The following is a 16282-nucleotide window of genomic DNA, read 5'->3' on the forward strand; positions in this document are numbered from 1 at the left end:
TCACTCATACCGCCATTTTTTCGAACTAGTGCCATCCATTCTTAAAGCCCGACTAACTCATTCTAAACGAGTTCAAAGCTCTAACCCATTAAAATCCCATCAAAATCTACATATTTTGTAACAATTCAAATTCAATGCAAAATTAAATGATTTCGAACGCTAAATTGACGTAAAATTACAAAAACCCAATTCCCAATTCTCAAAGAACAAGAATTGAATTTTCGAAATAATGTTCAATCGCTCATTAAAAATTCCAACTTTATTGGAACACACTCTTCTGCTGAAAAATCAAACCATGTCTCACATTAAAAAGTGAGAACCAGATTGCCACCTTGCACACACAGACACACACTGCCTCAGAATTGGACTCGAAAGCCGGTCAGGACTCAATGCGCTCTAATTCACTTAGCCACAACATACTATTGTAATCATAACACCGACCCAACTCTCTCTCTCTCTGTCTCTCTCTCCTCTCTTTCAAGCCAGTCATCCTTATTCCCCCCTCGTCTCATTTTCTCTCTCTAACTTTCAGTGTATATGATCTTTCTCTCTCTATATATACATATAGATATATATCCCAAAAAAAATTATATATTGAGAGATATATAGGGATTTATGATTTAAGTAATATAATATTATAAGGAGGTGTTTTATCGTGGACAAGTCTATTGAGCAGTTAAGAGCTTCTTCGTTCGAACAGAGATCCCTATTTAGGTAGGCTCTGCGGACTGGTTTTTCGATCTTTCTCGATCAGAGAGGATTTTCCCGCGCAATTCCCTCTGATTTCTGTCGCGTGTTTTCTGGATTGGATTCTCATTCCATCTTTATTGTTTCTTTCTCGGGAAATTTTTGTTTTTTTTGGGTTTTTCTTCTGTTGCGTCTCTGCGAAGTTTGTGTGCTGTTCGAGTCTGTGTCTGAAATTAGGGTTTGTAGGGATCAAAATTAGGGTTCTTTCTGTGAAATTGGGGGGTTTTGGTGGCGGAATTTGGGTTTGGAGGTATCGGGGGGTTGTGATTGGGGAGGATGATAATCAAGCGGAACTTGAAATCGGCAATGCCGAGTCTGAAGCGGTGCAGAGTCGGCGACTCGGGTGGTGAGGACGACGAGAATTCGGGGAATCGGAAGAAACGGAAGGTGAACGGCTATTATCCTCTGCATCTGTTGGGGGAAGTCGCCGCCGGCGTAATTCCGTTCGGTGACTATGGACTGCGACACCTATTAGGCGCTGGCGAGAAAGCTTTTGACAGCATAGCGGCGGCGTCGTGGTTCACGGAGGTTTCGTACTGCCCCAACGAGGCGGAGTCGAAGTCCATAGAGGGCGTGAATGGGAGGAGTAATCGGGCACCCGAGGCTCCACGGCCACCTCTGGTGAGAACGTCAAGAGGGAGGGTTCAGGTACTCCCTTCTAGATTCAATGATTCAATTCTTGATAATTGGAAGAAAGAGAAGAGTAAACCTAGTGTTCGTGAATCGAGTTTGGACCCTGAATTTACTCCTTGCAAGGAGAAACCCACCTTCAAAAACCCTAAAGTTCATGACCACATTGCAAGTAAACAGCAGAACGAGTATAAAATTAGATATCAGTGCCGAAAAGTCACAACATTGTTGGAGGAAGAAGGAGAAGAATTTGGATGTGAAGGATTGAAGAGTTTTGACATTAGGAAGTATTCGAGCTCTCGTAGCTCTCTAACATCACTCCATGAGCAATTGGCTGATATTGAGAAGTCTCCAGTTGGAGAACTGGATGAAGCTATAGACATTAATGGAATTGATAAATTGTCGAAGGATGATGTTGAGAGAAAAAATGGGTTGTATGGGCCAGAGGACTTTGTTCCTGGTGATATAGTTTGGGCAATTTCAGGGAAGAACTATCCTGCTTGGCCAGCCATTTTTCTTGATCCGACAAAACAAGCTCCCCAGCAGGTTCTAAATTTTTGTGTTGCCGGGGCAGCTTGTGTGATGTTCTTTGGTTACTCTGGGAATGGTACGCAACGGGTAAGGAGTATTTTTATACTAAGTTGATTTGTTATGTTTAGACTTTATTGATTTAAATTGTTTGTTTAACAATAGCATTTGTATTGATTGAGGTTCTTTGATGTTGAGGAGCAGGACTATGCTTGGATTAAACGTGGGATGATATTTCCGTTTGTAGAATACGTAGACAGGTGTATAATTGTTCTTTCCCTTATATCTGAATTGTGTGCCAAGACTATTTTGGGTTCGTGCTTAAATTTTGCTTGGTTCAGGTTTCAGGGGCAGACCTATTTGAAAGAGAGCAAGCCTGGTGATCTTCGGTCTGCAATAGATGAGGCATTTCTGGCAGAACAAGGCTTTACTGAGATGTTGATGGTGGAGATTAATGCGGCAGCTGGGAATCTAGATTATCTTGAATCTTTTCCTAGAGGAGTCCAAGAGGCTACTGATTCTAATCAGGATCAAGAATGCGACTCCAGGAACCAGGCAAGTTACCTTCAGCCTTCACCCTTTTCTTCATTTAGTACTATTGCTTTGGGATCTTCTGGCATTTTTAGGAAGCGGGTCGAAATGACAATCATACTATCGAATTGGTTTTTACAGTGGTTGGGCGTGTACTTGTTATTAGTTCATCTGTAACTGTAGGATTCTGATTTGCATGCTATGATCACAATTCTCTCTTATGATTTAAGGTTGGTCCTCTCAGTATTTATAAAATTTAAAAAAATATATATATATTCTTTTTGCAGGGTGTATTGAAAAAGAAAGTGACGCTGTCCTGTGAATGCTGTGGATCGAGCCTTTCAATTAAAACTCCCAAGAAAATGAAGGTTTCAACTCCTGAAAGCGGTCATTTATGTAGTTCCTGTGCCAGGGTTTGTCTAACTAGCCTTTCCTGGGTTTTTTCACACTAGTTTTATCTAGCATTGGGATTGAAGTTGTTTGCAAGCTGGATGCCATATATTAACAGTGGCGTGAATTTTGTTGCAGTTAACAAAACAAAAACATTATTGTGGCATATGCAAGAAGGTTTGGAATCATTCTGATAGTGGGAGTTGGGTGAGGCAGCCTACTGTTGAACTAATGTTGCGATTATATATGTATATTAGCTTACTGTAGATGAGTTCTAGGATCTTTTATTTTACTAATATATGCTTGGATCTGTTTGCTGAGTTAGGTACGCTGTGATGGCTGTAAAGTTTGGGTGCATGCAGAGTGTGACAAAATTTCCAGTGATCTTTTTAAGGTGTTCTCATCATTCTCTATAGCCAGCATCATTGTTCTTTTTAATCTGTGTGTGTGTGTGTGTGTGTGTGTATATATATATATGCACATTTATGGAGAATGTAAAATTAGCTTACTTGTTGCTTTTGTTTCTAAGGATCCGAGGGGCAACGATTACTACTGTCCCGAATGCAAAGCCAAGTTTAATTTTGAATTATCAGATTCAGAGAACTGGCAGCCTATGGTCAAGTAAGTTTGGTTGGTCTATTTTGCCAGCAACTGCATGTCTGCCATTGAGATTGAAACTGGATAATTAACTTCAATATGTCTAAGGATGTTGAATGTTGTGATACAGAAATAACAAAAGTAATAGTCAATTGGTGCTCCCTGACAAGGTGACTGTTGTCTGCTTGGGAGTAGAAGGCATTTACTTTCCAAGCCTTCATCTGTAAGTATAATTAAATTTATGAATCTGTATTTGATTTCTTATAGGAATAATAAACTGTTACATTTGTTTCTGTGGTTATCTGTTGTCTTCTTTTTTGTATGGATGACATAAAATTCATGATCTCAAGCTATTTATTTCTTATGCCAAAATTTCTCCCTCAGAATATCATAGAACAGGTATTCTTTTTAAAAATGTCCATCTTAGAGTTAGTCAGAAATTAGCATATGAATCAGTTTTACTGTCATATGAACCTGTCTTTTAAATATCATTTTAAAAGAAGTCATCATATTTACATTTCGACCCATCTTTCCTTTTAAATGTTTCTTAAAGCTCCCTAACAATGCAACACGCATGTCTGACACGTGTCCATGCTGTGTCTGTGCTGTGTTCGCAATGTGTCCCAAAATTAGGAAAAAATAAAAATCCAGACACTTCATTTTGCATTTCCAGCATGTGGTGGGCCATGTCTGACACGGATTCTTTGACCTTTCAGGCATTTCCTTGCTCCCTAGCTCTCTCTCTTATCTTCAATAATATGTTCATCGAATTGCATTTATGGTGTGAATGGATCGTAGTTGCATCATAATTAGAGATTATGAGCAAATCTACCCTTGTTTTTATGTTTGAATTTTAGAGGCATGGATTCTTGGAATTTCATTGCTGACTGTAGTGGAATTCATTTGGCCTTAACAAAAGTAAACAAACTTATACTAGAACATAAGAGTCATCTAAACACTATATTCTTTTTTGAAATAAGCAGTTTTAGATTCTCATTTTGTAATGAAAAAATAACCATATAATTTCCTTGCATATTTGTAGAGATACTCTTGAGGTCCTTTGGCTCCCCATTATATTCTAAAAATCATTGCTCTTAAATGCTTCCTCCATTTCTCTCTAAAGGGCTAGCACAAGCATGAGATTCCCGTCATTGCAGGGTTTGGGAAAGGTCAAATCTATGCAGCCTTACCTCCACTGCCTTACCTCAATCTCTCTCTCTCCCCCCTATATATAGACATAGTGTATATAACAGTATAGGTAAACTTGATTGTGGCATCACTTTGCATTTTACTATATGGTTTCTTTGCTTTTAATAAATTCTGTTATGTAACAAATCTAGGTTCCAAAATTTTTTATGTTAAATTCAGGAGTTGGGAAATATCTGAATTTGGAACTTTTGGTAGGAAATTTTAGGGAAGAGTTAAAGAGGGGATATAGCAATTAATGGAGAAGAAATTTGACATTGATTTCCCCCCACCCCCCCACCCCCCCCCCCCCCCCCCCCCCCCCCCACACCCCAAAACCCCAACACACAATCTATTGTATCTTATTAATTGTCTCGAACTATTTAAATAGAGGAATCATATAAAAAAAACACTATAATTGGAGAAAATATTTTTTCAGTCTCATAATTTCTTTGTAACTTGGTTTAACTCTGGAAGGATACAAGAAGTCATGGATGTTGTGAGGTGAAAATTATACTCCTTCCTTTCTCTTGCTTCATTACTTGATTATTATACCAGATGATACAAGATTTATGTTATCATATTCTGATCTATGAAAGTTCTGACTCAGATAATTTTAGTTCTGAATCCATAGCTTCACTCCTTTCCGTATTGTGATTTTTTACATTTAATTATCTTTTTTTCTTCTTCTGTCTTAGAGTTGTATGCAAGTGTGGGTCTTGTGGGACAAAAAAACAGGCACTTAGCGAATGGGAGAAACATACGGGTTCCAAAGTGAAAAACTGGAAGACCAGTGTCAGGGTCAAAGGTTCAATGTTACCACTGGAACAATGGGTTTGTACTTTAAATTGACCTCTGTCATTATGCATAATTTTTCTTTCCTCAAGTCTCCGTTTATGATGATTTATATATGCATGTATACTTAGACATATGTATTTTTATATATGTTTGATTTTAAGAAGATGAAATGCTTTTTCAGTTTTACTAGCTAGTGAAAACAAATCAGGATTTGCTCTTCCTCTCCGATTGCAATCTCATAACCCCTTAAAAATCATTTGATTACATGGTACTTCAGATTTTGGTTTATAATTTCATGCCACAGTTAATCTAATTGATAGTGAGCTTTCAAAAAAATAAAAAATTGATAGAGCGTACAGCAGCATAGATGTCAAGGATTGATCCTGGTACTCATTGTACCATCTGAGAGTGACTTCATATCATGGCCAAAATGAGTTTTCAGAGCCATGGTTGATTGGACCTTAGTATCTTCCAATATACACAATTATCACCAGCCTGAGAAAACTGCAAATGTATTGATACTTGAGACCATGATAGATTGTAAATGCATGTACACATATCCATCCGATTCCATATTTATTTATATTTATGTGAACGTAAAATTGATTTTTAAGTCGTAAACAAAATATTTTCAAGGCAGGATGGGTTAAATGGGGGAGTGCATCCAAGTATATTGTGGTATAGGCGTATCCCACCTTACGATTGAAAAGGGAGTTCTATCAAACTACTATTAGACTAACCATACTTTATGGTACCGAATGTTGGGCAGGTAGGAAACAACATTTGCATAAAGTGAGTGTGGCGGAAATGCGTATGTTGAGATTTATCTGCGGTAAGTCTAGAATGAATATAATTAGAAAATGATCGCATTCGGGAGCTTTAGGAAAAGTGACATAGTCCACATTGAGGGAGGTACTAGGGGAAGAGGAAGACCAAAGCTAATGTGGGTGGAGTTAATAAAGAAAGATATGATAGCATGTGGATTGACCAAGGCTATGGCCTAAAAAGAGCAGAATGGAAACATAGGATTCATGTAGCAAACCCAAGTAATTTAGAAAAGGCTTGGTTGTTATTGTTGTTCTAAAGAAAATATTTAGTATAGTTGTATTAGGTTTGAAGTTTATATTGGGTAGAAACAGAATTAGGATCAAAATTTAAGGAGTCCAGAATTATGGTTGTCCATATGGGTGAATTGAAGGTCGTGTATTATGAACCAGGTTGAATTAAACTGAAAAGGCATTTAAACATCTGGGATCCTGTTTACTGTCTTTTTTAATAGATATCCTTTTGGTCACATGAATTCAAGGCACATCCTGTTCAGGACTTCGGATGCATACATATGTTGTTGGCAATGGTCATGTACCATCTAGTGTTTTTTTATTTTTACTCAGTCAATTATCATGTCACACCCAAAACCATAGGGCGCGATGAATTATGATCTAAACGGAAAATGGGACAGCAGTCCTGTTGGAACGAAATATGCACAGAAATTCTCAGAAAATTCATTTTTTGTTAAAATAGGGCAAACTAAAATTCTTTAGAAGCTAGACTCAAATGATAACATGACTGCGCCACTCCCGGAAGCTGAATATTCACCATTGAAACCAGTTTTTAGAATAAAGAAAGACTATGTTGCATGTGCAAAAAATTAATAGTGTGGCGAACTTTGACTCTTTTTGTAATCTGGAGGGCTGATATATCATAGATAATAGACAGTGAAAATCAAATTATTGCAAGCATCCAACCCAGGACAGAAGCATTTATTCTATTCTTAATATCCATATTTTTCATTTTATTAGTTTTTTAAAACAAAATTTTATATTATATCCCATTGATAGTGTATCTGTTTTCAATCTTATCTTGTTATCTTGTTTTCATTTTTTTTGACCCCTTTGCTACCTCAGTGATACGTCCATTGTTGATGCATTTTATAAGTACTAATTTTAAAGTTTATATTAGAGGAAGAAGAATTGTAGCTGCTGGTTTTCTAGATTCTTGACCCCCCTCGTTTTTCTTGTTTTAAATTAGCAAGGTTGATTGCTGTAATGATTATGTATGCTTCACTACACAGATCTTTGTCAGTATATGACTGCTATTTAAAATAAGAGATACATGTGTCTAATAGAATCTCATTTGACTTCACAGATGCTGCAGATAGCAGAGTATCATGAACGCACTCTAGTGTCCGCAAATTCTCTTAAACGGCCTTCTAATAAAGTACGGAAGCAGAAGTTGCTTGCTTTTCTGCAAGGTATACTCATTTTTCAATTTAATTATATGGTTCTGCTGCGCCTTAGTAGCAACCAGTGAAATGACTTCACAATATATTTATTTGACAGAGAAATATGAGCCTGTTTATGCCAAGTGGACAACAGAACGGTGTGCCGTATGTAGATGGGTTGAAGATTGGGACTACAACAAAATTATTATCTGCAACAGGTATTGTCAAAAAGTAGTATGTTGTGTCTAAATAAACTGGTTCACTAAAACAATATCTAGAAATATTAACCATGCACCATCTAAAGGCTAGCTTCCAGATTCCTCCATGAGTTGGTCTGCCTTAAATTATACAGACAGTGAGGTCAGGCAATTTTGGACTGTCCAATTGTGGACATTTTTCTAGAACTGTGGCAGAACCCTATGATATAGAATGGATTAGATGGTTTGAAGTTTTTTATTAACCCTAGTCACTGTATCTTTTTGATAATTCCCTCAAGTATTGCCGTTGCACCTATCTTTTGCATTTAGTCACATCTGCATGGCATTGTAAGCTGAATGAGATATGAGTGATTAAGTTTTCTTTCTTTCTCATTTTCAGTTGAAACTTTTGCAGTATATCTGGCTAGCAAAAGCAAATTTTTTTTTTTTTTTTTTCTTGCTTAGACGTTGTAATGAAATTTAGCGCTCTACACTATATTACTCATATTTGATGTCTTTCAGATGTCAAATAGCTGTCCATCAAGAATGCTATGGTGCAAGAAACGTCCGGGACTTCACTTCATGGGTTTGCCGAGCATGTGAGACACCAGAAATCAAGCGGGAGTGTTGCCTCTGTCCTGTAAAAGGCATGACCACTAGACTGAGTTAGATCTAACAAATTTTGAGTTGGTCATTTTATCTGCAGGTCTCAAAACTAATTAATTTTGTAATTGAAAGAATCTGATAAAAGTTTAATCTAGTAGCTGAGAAAGTTTGATTTTTGTGGCATCTTCCTTTCTGCTGTTGACCCTCTAATAGTGCAAATTAGAGGGGTAACATGTGCTGTGCTCATGTCCCTTACCTAGCATGTGTCCCTTATATCACTCTGTCACTATTTGTTATCCTTTACCATCTTAAAGTTGCAGAGAATTTTGTGGGTAAGTAGGAGTGGTGGAAAGTTGAAATCCTGAATAAAAGGACCTTTAACAGGACATTGATCTCATTTTGTCAGTGCGAGGAAGACTTTTGGATAATTTGTTTTCTGTAAACTTTTAAAATTTGCCCGGACTTTGATTTTTGTGGATAGAGCATAGCAAGAAACGTTTAACAAGCCAGGGGCATTTATGGAAGCATACTATGTGTTGACCACAAATATATAATCCCAGTTTTCATCCAATCAAATTCCTTTGCCTTTTTACGTTCAATTGCGTAATTAAGATTTGATAACAGATGAAGTATTTGTAAAGCTTATATTTTTTTATTGAAAATTGTAAATTGTTCGAATTTGTAATGGTTGTTTTTTGTTTATAGGAGGTGCTCTCAAACCTACTGATGTTGATTCGTTGTGGGTTCATGTTACCTGTGCCTGGTTTCAACCTGAAGTGTCTTTCTCAAATGATGAAAAAATGGAGCCTGCTGTTGGAATCTTGAGAATTCCATCACACTCTTTTGTAAAGGTAGTTTGAACTATAACTGGTTTAGAGTTACCCTTTTTCTGTTCTTTTTATATATGGAAATTTTATGATGTTTCTCATCCTACAGATGGAAGTCCTGATATAACAAAACAAATTCATGATATATTCCATTATAAACCTGTTTACTGTCATAAGTTTCTCGTAAAAATGAATAATCTTCTACCATTATCCAAATTTTGCATCATAAAAAAATATATCTAATGATTGTTGTTTAATGTTGTCAAGGTGAAGAGTGCAAATTTTTGTGATTGATATATTCTTCTTAATATAGTTTAGTTGAAAATGTTAGCATGCTGGGATGATGATATGATTTTTGCTAGTATGCTTGAACTTCACTGTTGGAATCTAAATTATGGTTTGTTTCTATGAGTTTCAGATATGTGTAATCTGTAAGCAAATTCATGGTTCCTGCACACAATGTTGCAAGTGTTCCACTTATTACCACGCAATGTGTGCATCAAGGGCTGGGTATCGCATGGAAGTAAGTTTTCATTGCTTTCGATTTGTTATAGAATTCTTACTTCATATATAGATATATACATACATTCCCCCGAAGTGCTTCATTTGTTGAAGTGGGTTGGGAGTTCAGAAGAAGTGCATCAGACTTTATTTTTGATAAGTAGAACTGCATCAGACTTTATTAGTACTTCTAATTCGCAAGATGAACATATCACACCTTCTGGTTGCAAAGTATAATTGGATTAAGGATAGTTAACAATATAATTTTCATGTCACTGAATAAATATTCAATCTGCTTAGTCTTTTGCATTGCAAGTTTTTTTCTTACCCATCTTCATGAGGCATGGTTATTGTGTTAGTAACTTGGGTCAACTGATTGCTTAATGGGAATTGTGTGTGTGGCATGACTTATGTTTTGTAGGCCAAAAGAAATGGTTGTAGGAGTTTGAATATTAAAATGGTTCGGATATAAATTCTCACAAAATTTATTCATTTTTTTTAATAATTGCTTTATTTTGTTTTTTATATTTTTTTATATGTGACACATGATTAAAGAAAAGCAGAATCAACCAGTAATTTTTTATAATTATACATTGTTTGAAGCTTTATAAGTGACAAAATTTTAGAAAATAATTTTTGAAGTAAGATTATTAGAGCCTTAAAAAATGATGAATCTCAATCTCACGTCCAAGAAGGAGAATTATGTTCAATTCTGAAATGAAAACCTATTTTAATATTTAGATCTCTGTAATTTTCTACTTTTACAAAATCTTCTCAATTATGGAACAATTAAAAAATAGTTGTTTTATTTGTATATGTGTGATCAAGAGATTGTGAAAATGTATTGATTCAATTTTCATTGCAATTGTAAGCTTCTTTGTAACTACTCATTTTCTTATACATAATTTTGTGTGCGGACTTGGAGATTTTCTATATTAAAGAAGTTTGGTTTTGTGCGAAATTGACAAATTCAATATGGGAGAATCAGAATCACAAGGGAAAAGAAAGGAATAGATAACCAGAATACCCTTAAATGGATTTGTCCTTTAAATTCGTATCTTATGGCCTTTAGTCTTTCCATTCAAACCAAAGAGGCAAAATTACTCTCTCTCTCTCTCTCTCTCTCTCTCCCCTTAGAACATCTAACATTTTCAAGAAATACTAAAATTTTGATCTTATTCTATGTCGTGGATGCTAAGTTGTTGTTTAATCCTATGTTTCCTAGTCATTATGTTACAGCTAAATTTGAAAAGAAAAAAAACACTATTTTACCTCTTTACTATAAATGGGTAAGGAACCCATGGATGTTGGTGAGTTGGCTAAGATGATAGCTAGTTGACGAATCAGACTTCTCAGTATTAATTCTTCTGAGTTTATGCACTTGGAACATAAAAAATAAAAATTTTAAGAAACTTTTTTATCCTACCATATGCATATGGTTTGGGGGTAATTGTGTGCCTTCATAAGGATTGTTTTCTACTCAAAACAGAGAGGAGCAACCCTGACATGACCAAAAAGAATAAGAGAAATGGGTAAGGATAATGACTATCTACTGCAATGTTTAAGTCAAGGTGCAGCTTTAGGGAGTGGTAGGATGCCACCTTCACATAGAGGAGTTTTTCCATAGGCATCAAATTTCACTCGTCAGTTTGATAGTTATACCACAGACTCAAAGAGAGAAATGATTTCTGCTTAATTTTTTAAACCGTCAAATTTGAACATTATATGTGGTTAATGTGATGTTCTGTCCAAGTTTATCGTATTTAACACTCAATTTTTTAAACTGAATTGATTTAACCCATCATTTTTTTTCTTTTCTTTCTTTTAAGTTTTGGCCTGTAACTTCATCTCTTTTTTATACTATATGTTTGCATTTTGGTGAAAATAAATTAGTTGTTCCATTTTATTTTTTTCATGGTGCTATTTTTATGCTAATTTGATCACGTAATATAAATGACTTTTAATTTGCAGTTGCATAGCTTGGAAAAAAATGGGAGACAGATTACAAAAATGGTTTCATATTGCGCGTATCACAGGTTCGAGTTCTCTACTTTTGGTTTGAAAAGAACTCCTCTGTCTCTCTCTCTGTTATTTTATTTGCTTATTTTTAAGAGTAATTTGCAGCCATATTTCCATTTTCTCCCATGACTTCTGGGTAATAGGGTTCATGGGCATATTTCATTCTACCTGTCATCTATTAAGAGCAGTTGCATGCGTATCATCGTTCTGTAGCTACGTTTGTGACTTTGTGGTTATGATTTTTCTGTGCAGAGCTCCAAATCCAGATACGGTTCTAATTATACAGTCTCCTCTAGGGGTTTTCTCCACCAAAAGCCTACTGCAAAATAAAAAACGGACTGGTTCAAGGCTAATTTCTTCTAACAGATTAAAACTTCAAGAAGCTCCGACAACAGAAATCAATGATGTTGAGCCACTCTCCGCTGCAAGATGCCGGGTCTATAAAAGATCTATCAATAAGGTATGTGCATAAAAGTTTTATATTTCCATATATTCTGTCTGCCTGAAATGGTTTACTGCTACATAATGGTGTATGTCGTAAAATGTCTAGATTCGCCCTGTTTCTTTGTGTGATAACTCCATTTTTCCCCACATAATTGTTCTTGTAAGTCAAGTAAGCAGACTCGTTTATGCGAACGTATCTTATAGAACATATGCAGGGGTGATTGCATATTCTTGTTCAGTCGCTATCCTCTTGTATGCTGTTTATACAAGTTCGTGTCCAAGATTTTGCTGTCACTCCTGTACAAGTTTTTACCTTCAACTTTCTTTGTTGCATTGTTGGTGATTTTCTGGATGACAAAACTAGTCCAATAGTTTTTAAGTAAATCCATTTTATGGTAGCCATTGACTGATTAAGATGTTCTGAATGGTAATTGGAAATGGAGAAACACCAGCTCAGTTTTTCCTTCTAAATTATGTGCACTCGCTATTACAAGTCCATCTTTGTGCTTCTGTTTTGCTTCCATTTACATTTATTTTTTGCTTTATACTAGCTGCATTTTGTGAAGTGGTGCACAACCCATTGATAGTGGACTCCTGCCATTTTTTTAACTTCTCCGTATCATCAAACTCATTTATACTGTTCTATTGTGATTTTATATCATTGAGTGTGTGCATGATGTATTGCTGGTGTTATATCATTTTTAATGAATACCAGTCCAGTGGAACTCAAGGCCTGTTGTTATAAGGTGGTTAGGTTTATTTTTTATTTTTTATTTTTATTTTTAAGTGATTTGTTTTCCAAAACTTCTTATATCTTTACTGTTGTTGCATGAACCTATTCTGATCGCTACTCTCTTCTTTTTGCACCAGAGGACTGGAGAAGAAAAGGCCATTGCCCATCGGTTGATGGGACCTTGCCATCACTCTTTGAGCACAATACAAAGCTTGAACGCATTCAGAGTAAATTATTTCTCGTTCTTAGTGATACTTTCCTCTGGTTTGATTTGACCATAAAAAATTAAAAATAAAATACAACTAGAGCTGACATTTATAGTTTTCCTTTAAATAGGAAATAGTGGAGACGAAGAACTTTTCTACTTTCAGGGAACGACTTTACCACTTACAGGTAAATTTTCATCAATTTGTCATGCACACAGACACGATACGACATGGATACGCCGACGCGTCAAATTCTAGAAAAGTAGGGCATGGACATGGCTAATATAAATATAAATTTTCATTTATTTATCTATTGATTAAGACAATTATAACACTGTAATTATTTAATAATGTTTATACTGAAGTTACATAAGTTAGAAAGTGAAGCTATTTGAATATGATATTTCTATTCTATCTTGTCGTTGTAATTATGTTTTTGTTCATGTTACATACTGTGACGTGTTTATTGTCAATTTTTTAAAGAAAAAGATGTTGAACACAATGATATATGTTCATATTGATTTTTAGGATTGTATTAGACAAAGTGTGGGATATGTTGTCGAGTGTCCGAAATGTGTCAACCAAGTGTCCAAGATGTGTCAGCCAAGTGTCAAAGATGTGTCGACCAATTGTCCGAAATAATTAAAAAATAAATAAATAAATAAATAATTAATTATGGACACTGTCATGAAGTTCGAAGATGTGTCCTGGAGTGTCCATGAAGTATCGATGTCTGACACGGACACAACACCTCATAGAAGTGTCCGTGCTTCTTAGGCTTATTACTTCTTCGATCGTCTTTCTCACTTTTTTGTGGGTAATGTTTGTTTATGACTCCAGAGAACCGAAAATGATCGGGTTTGCTTTGGTAGATCCGGAATACATGGTTGGGGCCTCTTTGCACGACGAAACATCCAAGAAGGAGAAATGGTATGTACTTATTTTTCTTTAATGACAATCTTTTTAGTAATTAATTATTTTTTGCATATCAGTGCTTAAAGTCCCAGATGAAAGCTTTCTGCAGACTTCATGAAACTTCTATTGGCTTGGAGTGTGCTTTGAAGTCCTGTGGACTCGAAGCCACTCTAATCTGTTTTCCATAGCCTTTGACAGCAGAATTCCATGCTCTGTAATAAAATTATTGTAAAGTCATCACTAGAAATGATAATAAAGAGCTAATGTTGCTATTTTATGAAATCATAAAGTGATTCTTCACACATAAAGACTGGTTTAGTTGCTATGGAAAGAAATGTTGTCTCATTTCATATGCAATATCAATTGCATAAATTTATTCACCTAGTGCATAATCCAAATACTACAAACATACACTAATGTTTTGCAAACCATAATGCTTAGTCTGTGTGCACCCGTCATTAATGCTTCTCTATGTGAGGGTTTTGGTTATTCCTTGTCTTAAGGATTCTACTTGGCTGCAATTCCCTCCCCCCCTTCCCTCCCTCTCAATTTTTGGGTTTAAAGTACAAAAGTTATGTACTTTGCATGCATGTGTATTTGTATAGGTTCTGGAATATCGTGGTGAACAGGTGAGGCGCAGTATTGCAGATCTGAGGGAGGCACAGTACCGTATAGAAGGCAAAGATTGCTATGTGAGTTAATTGCTTTTGGAGGTGTAATGAACATAAATTGTTACGCAAATCTCTCTCTTTTTATAATTCATATTGCAGTCTCTTCCTAGCATTAAAGTGGTGAATTTTAATCTGCAGCTGTTTAAGATCAGTGAAGAAGTAGTGGTGGATGCCACGGATAAAGGGAACATTGCACGCTTAATAAACCATTCGGTAAGTAATTCATTGGAGCTGGGTATTCTTTTGTGCTCTAGGATTGCTCTACCTCCTATTTGCAATTGTCTGCAAGTTCCCAATCATGTTTGTCCATAAGTGTTCCCACATTTTACAAAAAACGAGGGAAGAACTAAAATAGGTGAATCTATAAAATAGGAAAACAGATTATTATCATAACCCTATCATGTATTTTTTATTGATTACCTGTTATTTAATTGCCATTTGAGCTATATGTCTCCAATAAATGCACAGATTTGCATTTCTTCTTACCTGTTTTTGTGTTATTGGCCCAGTGCATGCCCAACTGCTATGCAAGGATCATGAGTGTGGGTGGCGATGAGAGTCGGATTGTACTCATTGCCAAGACTAATGTGTCTGCTGGTGATGAATTAACGTATGTATCTCTCTCTCTATCTGTGTGCGCGTTATGTGTGTCTTCATGTCTGCATGCACATGTTTGTGTCTTTGGGGGTTGCAGGGAGGGTGGTTTTATTTATTTGTCAGATGTTTACTAGTTTACCTCATAATCCATCATCTTTGGTTGCAAAACTGGCAGGTATGATTACTTATTTGACCCTGATGAGTGCGATGAATTCAAAGTCCCGTGTTTGTGTAAAGCTCCAAACTGCCGAAAGTTCATGAATTAGGTCACACAGAATACAGCCATTGTTTCTCCACAAGGAGCACTAACTTACGCCCCTCCCCCGCGGGACCTCACAGTTCATTTACTGAGTTTTGTCATTTTTCTTTTGAAAGAAATATGTGTATTTTAGTTTTCGTTCTCTTCTGTCAATCTTTCTAGCTTAATAAAAGCTATAATTTGCCTACTCTTCGGCTTCAGGCATCTTTTGTAAATTGATTGATCCACACATCCTTATTTAATCATTAAATGTTAATTCAATTTTTTCCTGTGTATTAGGTTTCTTTGTAATTTAAAGTTTATTTACATTTGCTTCTGGAATTCCATTAGCCTGTGCAGCAGTAAAATTTTCTTGTAATTTAGCATGTGTTGATGTTGATGATGTGAAGTGCACTTTTCACTACTACTACGAAATTTTACTAAATGATAGTAAATTTTATCACCATAAATTTTTTATTATTATTAAGGTGATTTCGGAAGTGGTAAAACTTAAATGGAGAAATGATCTGGTGCCCCCACTTCCACTGCAACTAGGTGACAATGCAGGTGAAAGCGGCTGTAGTACATCTCCGAAAAGCTAGGGCTGTCTTTTTTCATATGGAGAGTTAGTTCCAAACTTCAAATCAGAACACAAGTAAACAAGGGTGCATAGTACCAATGTAAGTGGGGTCACATGTGAA

At 35.8% G+C, this 16282-nt stretch overlaps 1 protein-coding gene across 1 annotated transcript; it reads left to right on the top strand.

Annotated features, from left to right (window-relative positions):
• Positions 1-383: 383 nt before the first annotated feature.
• LOC132271625 (histone-lysine N-methyltransferase ATX4-like) lies at positions 384-15877 on the top strand. The gene is made up of 23 exons (XM_059773073.1): positions 384-1995; positions 2110-2165; positions 2247-2460; positions 2724-2849; positions 2965-3033; positions 3152-3220; positions 3356-3447; positions 3554-3646; positions 5307-5442; positions 7552-7657; positions 7746-7845; positions 8347-8471; positions 9136-9281; positions 9676-9780; positions 11730-11794; positions 12030-12237; positions 13092-13181; positions 13291-13347; positions 14001-14090; positions 14681-14767; positions 14885-14959; positions 15256-15356; positions 15519-15877. The coding sequence occupies exons 1-23, from the start codon at positions 1024-1026 to the stop codon at positions 15607-15609; spliced, it is 3273 nt and encodes a 1090-aa protein (XP_059629056.1). The 5' UTR covers positions 384-1023; the 3' UTR covers positions 15610-15877.
• The last annotated feature ends 405 nt before the right edge of the window (positions 15878-16282 follow it).

Source organism: Cornus florida, unplaced genomic scaffold (assembly GCF_030987335.1).
Source record: "Cornus florida cultivar Cherokee Brave unplaced genomic scaffold, ASM3098733v1 CherokeeBrave_3.0.0_Hap2_Chr08, whole genome shotgun sequence".
Classification (NCBI taxonomy): Eukaryota; Viridiplantae; Streptophyta; class Magnoliopsida; order Cornales; family Cornaceae; genus Cornus; species Cornus florida.

Bases quoted from the DNA above. Each gene is read 5' to 3' on its own strand.
- LOC132271625 (XM_059773073.1), top strand. From the start codon at position 1,024: ATGATAATCAAGCGGAACTTGAAATCGGCAATGCCGAGTCTGAAGCGG. The intron at 5,443-7,551 runs GTTTGTACTTTA...TTGACTTCACAG, and splicing joins TGTTACCACTGGAACAATGG to ATGCTGCAGATAGCAGAGTA. The intron at 12,238-13,091 runs GTATGTGCATAA...TTTTTGCACCAG, and splicing joins ATAAAAGATCTATCAATAAG to AGGACTGGAGAAGAAAAGGC.